The sequence below is a fragment of the Blastocystis hominis genome, assembly GCF_000151665.1.
Source record: "Blastocystis hominis, Singapore isolate B (sub-type 7) whole genome shotgun sequence assembly, scaffold_4".
Lineage (NCBI taxonomy): Eukaryota > Bigyra > Opalinata > Blastocystidae > Blastocystis > Blastocystis hominis.
The window spans coordinates 807,714-818,546 of record NW_013171849.1 but is presented as its reverse complement, the minus strand read 5'-3'; the positions used below and the strand labels follow the sequence as shown (position 1 = coordinate 818,546).

The window sequence follows — 10,833 nt, the reverse complement described above, 5'->3', positions numbered from 1 at the left end:
GATGGATATCTTATGATATATCCAAATCATTCCACATATTGAATTGTAATGAATTGATATCAATTGATATTGGTGAAAATAGTTTCAATGATTTTGGAGGCGAATTTGAATTGAAGAATCTACCAAAATTACAATACATCAATTTTGGATCTATTGGAGGTTATTTTTCCTCTAATTTCTATTCTAGTTCATTCATAATTCGAGGTATTCAATTTTCATTTCTATATTCATTCATTTCTATAGATCTACCTAGTCTACAAACGATTACATTAGGTGATTCTGCATTCTATGAATCGAAAACAACAATAATCGAAAGTATTCAATTTTCATTTCTATATTCATTCATTTCTATAGATCTTCCACAATTACAATCTATTAATCTTCGTATATTTGCACTTAATGGATATTTGGATGACTCATATCCTACATTATTACAGATGCGAAGTAATAACAATTTGAATATATAGAATTCATCAATTAGATCTTCCAAATCTAACATCCATCACTTCACAAGGAGCGAGTTTTGCTTCTCCCAATACAGTGATATTCGAAAGTATATCGATTATTCGAATATTGATCATAATTAGATATTCCAAATGTTCATAATGTCGATTTGCCTGATGCATTCCAGAATGTTTATAACGCAGTAATCAACAGTATGAATTGATATTTCTAAATTTGATTCCATTTAGATGTTCATTCCAATCTTGCTGATCTCATTCACATTGAATCGACATAATTGAAAAGACATTGTCTTAGGTCTGATAAAAATGATGAATGAATGAATGACCTTTGCTGTTTGTTATTATCCATTATGCTTTTTTGCCACTGTATGTATCAACTTTGTTTCTGACAATCTATTTCATTGGGAAAATTGTTGATCTCCAGGACATCATGTTTTCTATTAAAATATGTTCATTTGTCTCTTAGAATATCTTTATTATTCTTTGAATCGTCTCATATATATTGATCTTCTTGTAAATAACATTTTGCTTCTTTATCCTTTTTCTCTATATTCAAGCCCTCTAGCTGTTATAACTCCCAAATTTCTATATCACACAAACATAAAAGAAAGTATGATTTATCATTGTTTGGATAATATTGTCAGGGACGTCTTGATATCCGTAAAACTCCAATGAAAAGCAGCTTTCTCCACCAGTGAGTATGCGAATGGTAGACGAATATCCAATCATTTCAGCGAGCGGAACAAAAGCATGAATAGTCGATTTAGTATCATTGTTCTATGTTCTTATTGGAAAACTACTATACCGATCCAAACCCTTCTATTTTGCTAATCTCTGCTCTTCGCTCTGCATTAAAACTGGATTGCAAAATACCTACTGCCAGTAAGATCGGAAAGAATATTTCCAAGTGAAGTGTTACTCACCGATGCTTCGTATTTCATTATGGGTTCGAGTAACTGAACTGCGTTCTTCCGCAATCCTGAAGCAAGGCAAGAAATTACTGCGGACTGAATGATGGCAGGCGGAGTTTGGACGTCCCACAAGCAGAGTTTGGGGTCGATTCGGATCCGAGAATGAATCATCGAATATCCAAGTAGAGGACCTCGAGATAAACAAGATTTGATTCCTTCTTCAATACATCGAGTTGATTCGTCTGAGAGAGGAGCGAGCGTATGTGAAAATCTAAATAAGATAATCCGCTGCTATGTACTTTGTTTTTTCAAATACAATTTCATTTTGCTCGTTTTCGCTCTTGTCCACTTCAAACCCTACAGAGACCTGATATTTCTTTGATCCTACAACCCGTTCGATTGTGTCCTTAAATGATAAGGGCCCTCGCACGCTCTCTCGATAATTCACTCGCATCTTACTGTAATAAGCATCGATCGAAAACTCTCTCTTCAATCGCTGCTGCAAGACTTCTAAGTGCAGTTCTCCCATTCCAGAAAGAAGCAATTGACCGCTCTCTTCGTCGTTTTTCACCAAAAGCGATGGATCTTCTTGCTCCAAAATGTGTAGCACCTTCTCTAGTTTGTTCAGCTGCAGCTGATTCTCTGCCTCCACGTTCACTGTAAAGACTGGTGCTTGGATCTTTAATGGCTCAAAATGAACGGGATACGCGTCTTTTGGTGATATGAGCGTGTCGCCTGTTTGAAGCGTATTTATGCCTTGAATAGCCACGATCTGACCCTCGCGAGCTTCGTTCAGTGTATCAGTATGATCTGCTGAGACCTGGAGGATTCTTGAATCAAAGAGATAGACAAAAAGTACCGAAGGATCTTTTCTTGTTTCATGGTTCGCGTGTTCAGTAAAGCTGTTTTTATTTGGATCGTTCCTTGATAAACACGAGCGTATCCCAGGATCCCTTGTGCCGTCCACTGGATTTTAAACACATAGAGAAGAGTCGGAGAGTGCTTCAGATAGGATGTTAGCGAAAGAGGCACGGAAGAATCTCCTTTGAGACAGGTAGCGAAGGGAATCGACACAAACTGGTTGTGTAAATGAAGATAAAGATTGGGAAAGCGGATTTCTCGAGGCGAAGGGAGATACGAAATCACTGCATCCAGTAGTTGAATCACTCCCTTGTTTTTCAGACTGCTTCCACAAAGAACGGGGATAAGAGAGAACTCCTTAGTTTGATTGCTTCCTTGATCGTTAGAATAGTGGATTGATTCTACGGAGCAGAACACGACGAATTGCCTGCTGAAGTTGGCTTGGATCTCGCATCCGCTCGTCTCCTTCCAAATACAAATCCCCGAATGACGAATCCTCTTCGGCTAATTGTTCAATTAGATGAGTTTGAGCGGTGAATGCAGATTCTTTTAGAGAGTCTGGAATTGTAACTTCTTTGTTTTCGTTTGGATCCTCATCAATCGAGTTCGATAATGGAATGTACTAGGTCACGAACCAGTTTGGAGTGATACTTTTTGTTTTACGATGTCGATGATCCCAACAAGATCTTCGTTTTCGATATGAGGTAGCTGAAGACGCAGACAATTGGCTCCCAGGCGCGCTTGAACCGTTTTGATCTATTTCTCTAGCCATCTATAGAGTATTCATACTGATTGCTCAAAATCTGCCCCAATTCGATCCATTTTGTTAATGTAGATGATGCGAGGAAGGCAATATCGATTTGCTTGTTCCCAAACCGTTTCGGCTACATTTCATTCTATTATAGAAAACTACTTTGAGCTTCTACACCAGCTACACCGTCCAAGACTGTGATTCCTCCATCCAAGACGCGCAAACAACGTTCCACTTCCACAGAGAAGTCAACATGGCCTGGCGTATCTATTAAATTGATAACGTGCTTTTTCCAAGGGAAGGAAATCGCTGCACTCTGAATTGTGATGCCTCGCTCTCTTTCCTCTTGAAGAAAGTCAGTCACTGTGTTCCCATCGTCTACATTTCCAGGCGTTCGGACGACTCCTGCATAATAAAGCATCTTTTCGGTTGTAGTTGTTTTTCCTGCGTCAATATGCGCAAAAATACCAATATTGCGAACATATTGCAAGTAGTCATTCTTCTATGCATTAACGATAGTAAATTAGAAAAGACTTTAGAAGTTGCTGCAAACGCTCGTTTTGGAGTGAAATAATTCCAGCTCTTACACCACAGGAAAGGAATATGTTTGACTCTTCCAAGCGCTTTGAGCATCTACAAAAATGTGACTGAGAAAACAATTCCGCCTATTTTCGCAAACTCCTAGTCTATCTAACGTAGTGTGTGATAATAGAATGTTGGTGTAATCATCTCTGATTCAGGAACTAAAATGGTCACGAATTCTGGAAACCAGTTCTTTGGTGAGAATCGTTTACTAGATTCATTTTTGAGCTATGAACGCTTCCATGAATTACGACATTTATGAGGAGATTCGTAAACACAAAAACAGTTCTGATAAATTGCTCTCAGAGGACTTTTGTGTATTGGAGGCGATCGATGATATTATTAAGTCGAAAAAGGGGGTAAATGGCTATATCCCCTCCCCAGTGGAATATTTCTCTTGCATCATGTCCACTCTGAACTCAAGCGAGGATCATTGCCGGAGTGTAATACACACTATGATCTACATTACAAATAGCTGCTGTTCCTTTTGCAGATCGCTCTTCCTGCTGTTTCGGAAAATGTGAAGCGTCTGAAGTGCAATGATTGTCTGGATATTTTCTTGAACATATACAGAAACCGAGAGAACCAAATGGAGCCCGCTCTTACTCGTTCCTTGGTTATTTGCGTTAGTTCCATTCTCAAAGCCCAAGAAATAAGCAATGAGGTCTGGGAATCAGGTTTGGTACGAAAAGCCTTTTCCATGCTACTCTCCATTTCCCAGCAAGACAATGGAAGTATCCGTCGTACGCTCCAGGATGAGCTACGCGGTCTTTTAGAAAGCCACTACGATCAGGGGTTCACCGTCACTTCGCATTACCTTCTTCGTCAATTGGAAGGGCTTTGCCGATCGTTCGACGGCGAAAATTTCCACGAACTCCTCAACTACCTTCTCGTTTTTTCTCATCTTGTACCCTCCCTCCACGCCGACTCCATCCCCACTCTCTTCTCCTCTCTTCTCCAAGTTCGATCCCCTACACTTCCCTTCATCCTAGTTCCGCCAACGCTACGGACCGCTTCTCGACGCCGGTCTGCTTCGTCCCTTCGACGTCCTCCTTTCCAGCGACCGCTTCGTCTCCGACGACCTCCTCTCCTCTCTCTACTCGCAGCTGCAGAGCCTGCCGACGCCGGACAGCGCCTCCAGCAAGGACATCGTGGAGTACGTCCGCGTGATGTGTCTCTGTGCTCGCTGGTACCTCTCCCAGCACAACGAGGAGCCGCTGATTGTGGTGATGCGTGGCGTGATCGGGTATTTCGCCTCGGCAGATTCTGCCGTGCACAAAGCGATCTCGCTCTATCTTATCGATTTCTTCACCTCGCTGAAGGACGTCGTGGACGGGATCAGCGCGGTAGGAGTGTTGCGGGGTCGGTGATTGGATAGATGAGCGAGGATTCGGTGCAGGAGCTGGTGAATATCTTCCTGAGTACGCTGCAGTTCAAATATCAGCATGCCTGGGTGTTTGTCTTGCCCGCTCTTTCGTCCATGATTCGCGTCTTTGGACCTCGTTTCCCCTCGCTCTTCGTCCCGGTGATTCAGCAGCTCGTCGCGATCTACGACTCTTCTTCCCAGGGAGACGCTGCGTTTGCATTTTGATCGGGTTTTGATTCAAAGATTCTTGGTCATTGTAACGAGAGCGTTGGGGTTCTGCATCGAAGCTGTCGGTGCGGAGGCGTTCCTTGCCGCGGTTCCGGCCCTCGTAGGTGATTGGCTGGCTGGTGTTCGATAGAATTCGGAGGGTCTTCCGGACGAAAACCACTTTTATTTGTTTGAGTTGCTGAAAGATCACGTGCGTCACACCTCCGCTTCTCTCCAGTTTTTCTTCGAACAGTTCCCTGTTTCCCCGTTTCTCCATTGTAGGATCGTTCCCATCGCGAAGCGTTGTCACGTGGCGGCGCAGCGAACCACTTCTTCGCTTCTGCATCGCCGTCTGCAGACTTATGTGACCGATCTGTGGGGTCTGTTTCCCTCGTTCTGCGTCTCGGCACGTGACACGGCTTCCACGATTCCCCAATTCAGCACGAGTCTTCTGGGAGCGATGAACGACAAAACGTACCTGACTCTGAGCATTCGGATCTGCGAGGGCTTCATTCTGTTGATCCGAAGCAATCAGATCGCGCAGGGAAGCAATCCGTTCGACGCCTCCAACGAATCCGACCCCTCCGACGACGAAACCGTCGCCTCCACCGCGGATCTTGCCGCCAACGACGAAGAAGAGCTCGTACCCTTCGGCTTTGCCGAGTCATTCGTAGCTTCCTTTCCTCGAGATCCTCAAATCGACGCGTGCTCCGCGCATCGAAGCCGCGCAGGCGGCAGCGAATCTGGCGGTTCTGCAGAGCGGCAGCGAGTCGCTTCTGCTCGTTCTGCTGTCGCTTTACGAGCAATGGCACGGCGATTACTCGTCCGAAGTGCCGAAATACTCGGGAATTGGGCAGGGAGGCGACATCGGAAACGTGCAGGTGATTCGCTGCGCGATCGAAACAGTGTTCTCGATCGCGTCGACGGATCTGGTGAGCAAAATGCTGAACCAAGTGCTGACCAAGCTTCTCACGGCGTTCACCAACGAGCAAAGCGAATTGGCGGAGCAGAGTTTGGGGCAGAGCATCATTCTGACAGGACTCTTATCGACCGTGATTCCGTTTGCGCGGGACGAAGAAATCGTGATCATCATGCGATGCATTCGCCCGCATTTAGGCGATGAAACGGCTCCCATTTTGCAAAAACGGGTCTATTTCTGTCTTTTATGCGTGTGCAAATATCACGCCGATTTCCTCATTTCCAATTATCTGAACGATCTCTCCTCCCTCTTCGTGGAGACCATTCTCTCCCTCAACGTGGTCAGCAAGAAATACCGACTTCGCTGTCTCGACTTCCTAGCCAATCATTTGAATCCTCAAAACCCCGATCACATTCAGTTTATCCTCACCACGCTCTCCGAAGTCGTGATGAACATGAAAGATCCCAGCAAAAAGGTCCGTGCCGTCAGTCGCAGCGTTCTCCTCGCCTACGCAGAATTCATGGAGAATTCTGGAATTCCATTTTCCATGCCCGACCAATCCCAAAGCACCGCTTCTCTCCCCTCCTTCCTCGGCATTTTGGTCAGCTTCCTCGCCGCGCAGAACCCCCACATGCAGGCCGCCGCGCTGCTCAGCATCGCCAGCGTCCTGGCGCACTATCCCCGCGGGGATCTCCGCAATATCCAGGTGAATGTTCTGCACATTTGCTACGCAATGGTCGGCGATTCCCGCGAAACCGCCAAAGCCTGCCTCAAATTCTTGAAGACCTCCGCGAAGTCGCTGAGCGACGACGACCTCGCGACCGAGCTCCCCGCGGTTATCCAGTGCGCGCTGACGGACGTCGGGAAGAACAAAAATCGCTTTCGAAACCGCGTTTCTTGCATCGCTTCGATTTGATTGGCAGATCAAAAATCTTCTGTCGCTGCTGCTCCACCGCGTGGGCGAAGACGCGCTGCGCTCGCTGATCCCCGCGAAAGACCAGCCGCTTCTTGCCGCGCTTTTGAAGCACGAGCGAAAACGAAACGCCCAGAGGAACGCGGCCGTTTCATTTGGATTCGGTTGTGATGTAGGACCGCGAAGAAATTGGCGGCAAACCGACGCGAACGCGGTTCATCCACGAAGAAGACGACCCGCTGAATTTGTTGGACGTCAACGACGCGACCCGCGGAATTCGATCGAAGAAGACCGAAGAATCCGAGGATTCCGAGGAAGTTTCGATTCGAAGTTCGATGAATTCTAGGTGGAATTCGACGAGGAAGGCCGCATTATCGTGCGGGAAGAGGAGGAAACCGCGGGAAAGGACGAAAACGAAGAGAAAGAAACGCTGGAGGCGGATAAAATTCCGCTTCGCGGACCCAACCGGACTTCTGGAATGGTAAAAAAAGTCCCGAATTCGCGGGTTGGGAATGGCAAAATTCGGGGCGAACAGGACGGATCGATGTTTAAGGCCACGCGAGCGAGAGGAGACATGAAGAAGGGAAAGCTGCAGCCGTACGCGTATATTAAGCTGGACTCGCGTATGCTGAGCAAGAAAAAACAGAACCAGGCGTTGGGGAAGTTTAACAATTTGATTGGGGCTGCGAAACGAGGAGCCAAGGAAGGGTACAAGAAGAGAAGTTAGAGAGGACGGTGGTTTGATTAGAAGTTAGTAGTATTATCTTTGATTTATGGAGTTGTTTGTTGAACACACATTTTCATTTTCCTCCGCGATCTAATGCAGCCCCCGAACATATCTGGAGATCCGTACTTTTATGTGCAGCAGTACAATGTGAGAGTACGAAGTGATTGGCTAGAACTTTTGACAAACGTCTGGTAGAATCGAAGGAATTGTTTGAGAAATGGAAAGCTCTCACCGACAACAAGAACGGTTCTATGCCGATCGATCAAGCAAGAAAGTACACGCGGGGTTTGTTTTGTTGTGGATCCTAATGGAAAGACTTATTATCGCACCTGGATGAGATGGAAAACTTGATATCGGAGCTGACCCGTTGTATGAATATAATTGAGAAGAACCGTGGCAATTCGCGTTTTAAAAACATCGACAATGTTTTTTATTATGCTCGAAGTGTGAGTATTAGGAAGAAGTCGAAAGAAGACGGCAATACCTCGCAGATATAAAAGTGCTTGTTCATTCAATGCGCGACAATATGCGCAAGCAGCGACTAACAATCCGAAAAGAAACCAAAACGCTTCGTGATGATCTCTTAAACACAGCCACGGAAGAAGCGTCAACGGAGTCTCTTTCGGAGCAAGGCAGACGTTATATCAAAGAGGTAAGCCTTGAATCAAGGAGTTGAATTCAGCAATTGGTAAAAGAACAAGAAGAAATGATCGACGATTTGAGTTCGGGCGTGAAGCGACTGAATGAAATGGCGCACACGATCCAAGACGAGATTCAGCAGCACGACCAGCTCATTGACGGCGTCGAGATCGAAGTGGATGTTGCTCAGACGCGATTGGAGCGCGGTCGTAAAGAGATTGAGCGATTTCTGAAGACGCGAAGTGATCGAATTGAATGGCGGATTGACTGTTTAGATTGGTGTCTCATCAAAACGATCTTCTTTCTCTTCTTGTTCACTGTTTTCTTCGTGTTCTATACATTTATATCGTAACTCTCTCCACCTTCATCCATCCCTTTAATCAATCAATCATTCATTCATTCATTCATTCATTCACTCATGCTTTCATATAACCATTTAATCATTCTCTCATTTTCATTCCATGTTTATTCCAACAAACAATCCAAAGGACTACGACTACTTGGAGCCTTCCAGCTCTTTCACTTCCGCTCCTTCCAACTGCTCATTATCAATCGTCACTTCCACATCGTCATCGTCCTCCGGAATGATCGACTGGTCGTTATTGCTGCTCTCCGGAAGCATCTCCACCGGCTCGCTCTCCGCTTCGCTCGCGCTCGGCGCTCCGTCCGCCACCGAACTGGCCTCGCCGAGCAGCAACTGCTTGTGATGAGCGTACGGATTCATCATCTCCACGGAGAAAATCGAGACGCCGTCGAGCGACCGCAGCGCCAAATCGATTTTGTCCTTGTTCACGTAGATGTCCTCCAGCGACGCGTTCTGCGGGGGACAAATCCGGACGATCGTGTGAAGGAACGACCCCGAGCGACGCGCCAACATCTCCTCGATCGTGAAGTCCTCGCTCTTCGCGTTGTTGATCGCCGTGATCAGCTTCAGACGCGTCTTCTCATCCACCGTCAGCTACGATCGATCCTTTGCAGAACTCTCACATCCAGCGCTTCGCGCATCGCGTCGCGGCAGATGTCGTAGCCCGCTTTGAGAATGGTGTACCCCACCATGGCGCCGCCGATCGGATCCAGCCACGGCATGCCCACATACTACGCCTCGATTGATTGTTTGATTGAATACGCGGCCGCAGAGTCCGGCGAGCGCCACGATGGACGACAGCGCGTCGGCTCGGTGATGCAAGGCGTTCGCGTAGAGAACGTTGCTGTCGTACTTCTTCGCGAGTCGATTCGACCACTAATGGAGAGAGGAAGAAGGGACTGCGCACGGCGTAGATCCAGAATTTAATGAGAATCGTGCTGGCGACGGTGCCGACGCCGATGCCGTTGAGAAGCAGATTGTACGTTGGGTTGTTCACAAGGGAGGTGTGCGCCATCGAAGCCACCTGCATCGCTGCGTCGGCTGTCTCGGCGGGGGCGGTGTGCATCATGGCCATGAAGAGCTCATACGCGTGCAGTGAAGGGACTAGAAGGCGACAGACATGATGGATATGTGCATGAACACGCCACCTGCGGTGGCGATGAGAAGACTGCCGACGGCGAGACACGACATCTGGAGAGTGAATATAGAAGAGAAAGAAAGAACGGTTTCGATTTTTCCATAGCCAAATATCCACTTTTTGTTGGGAGGGCGACGACAGATGCTTACGCATGCCAACGTCACGACGTCCACGACCATGGACGATAGAGAGTGTGCAGCGTGGAAATGAAGGACTTCTTCAAATGGGGAAATAGGATATATCTGCGATAATCGCAGTAGAATTCAACATCCACCCTACGCCTCCTTTTACAGTTGTCATAAACACGTCAACTCCCAAACTCCAATAGGCAATCTTTTGGGATTCACGTTTCTGGGCCAATTCCTTATCTTCTGCACTTGCTCCCGCATTATCGTGATTGTATCGGAAGAACTGATTCTGTACTTTCACTGTTCACAAAAAACACGTACTGACCCATACAGATTGCGAAGACTGCTTTGAACAGGGAAAGTACACTTCTTGGGTTGACCCCATTGAATTCTTCCCCCAAAACTACTCATGCAGCGAACTGACATTGGAACGGCTCTGTATCCGCTGCTTGCTACGACATTTCCTATCCTGCAGAGCGCGAAAAGTTCTTTTCGAAGCATCGTTGCTTATTGTGAGATATAATCAAATTCCAGGAATTGGGCTTTTTTTCGCAGGAAGTTTAAAAGACATTTTTGCACTATAGACGAAACAGTTAGACTCTGGCACAGCAATGGGTGAGCCACCACAGGAGCATATTGTGGTTGCCGTTCGGATGCGACCAATGAATGCTCGTGAAGTGAGTTCGCTAGGGAGAGGCTCTGAGGATGTAGTTAAATCAAGGCGATACTGTGTGCTGGAGGTGCAATCCGGATGTGAACTGTATTAGTCAAACGGATGATCGCGGATCGTCCATTCCCAACTCGATCTATACCTACGGTACTGGTTGTGCAAACGTATTGAACTTGCTAGATCGTGTGTTTGG

General features: G+C 46.5%; 4 protein-coding genes; 2 read left to right on the top strand and 2 right to left on the bottom strand.

Annotated features, from left to right (window-relative positions):
- Nucleotides 1-1,315: 1,315 nt before the first annotated feature.
- GSBLH_T00003869001 (uncharacterized protein) lies at nucleotides 1,316-3,408 on the bottom strand (the record flags this gene model as incomplete). Its single annotated transcript, XM_013042688.1, has 7 exons — nucleotides 1,316-1,646; nucleotides 1,675-2,205; nucleotides 2,235-2,693; nucleotides 2,728-2,858; nucleotides 2,888-2,992; nucleotides 3,026-3,120; nucleotides 3,150-3,408. 7 exons carry the CDS (start codon nucleotides 3,406-3,408, stop codon nucleotides 1,316-1,318), a joined length of 1,911 nt encoding a protein of 636 aa, XP_012898142.1.
- A 1,330-nt stretch (nucleotides 3,409-4,738) lies between these two features.
- Nucleotides 4,739-7,701, top strand: GSBLH_T00007165001 (uncharacterized protein; the record flags this gene model as incomplete). Its single annotated transcript, XM_013042687.1, is given in 9 exon segments — nucleotides 4,739-4,915; nucleotides 4,948-5,147; nucleotides 5,179-5,263; nucleotides 5,294-5,409; nucleotides 5,425-5,812; nucleotides 5,817-6,953; nucleotides 6,985-7,146; nucleotides 7,151-7,291; nucleotides 7,321-7,701. Coding segments are annotated over 9 exon segments (2,787 nt in total).
- Nucleotides 7,702-8,072: 371 nt separating this feature from the next.
- Nucleotides 8,073-8,692, top strand: GSBLH_T00006727001 (uncharacterized protein; the record flags this gene model as incomplete). Its single annotated transcript, XM_013042686.1, has 3 exons — nucleotides 8,073-8,126; nucleotides 8,159-8,353; nucleotides 8,384-8,692. The coding sequence occupies 3 exons, from the start codon at nucleotides 8,073-8,075 to the stop codon at nucleotides 8,690-8,692; spliced, it is 558 nt and encodes a 185-aa protein (XP_012898140.1).
- A 144-nt stretch (nucleotides 8,693-8,836) lies between these two features.
- GSBLH_T00003867001 (uncharacterized protein) lies at nucleotides 8,837-10,474 on the bottom strand (the record flags this gene model as incomplete). XM_013042685.1 has 5 exons in its annotated part: nucleotides 10,292-10,474; nucleotides 9,612-10,259; nucleotides 9,467-9,580; nucleotides 9,328-9,435; nucleotides 8,837-9,298 (listed from the first exon to the last, which is right to left on the bottom strand). Exons 2-5 carry the CDS (start codon nucleotides 9,717-9,719, stop codon nucleotides 8,837-8,839), a joined length of 792 nt encoding a protein of 263 aa, XP_012898139.1. The 5' UTR covers nucleotides 9,720-10,259; nucleotides 10,292-10,474.
- Nucleotides 10,475-10,833: the final 359 nt, after the last annotated feature.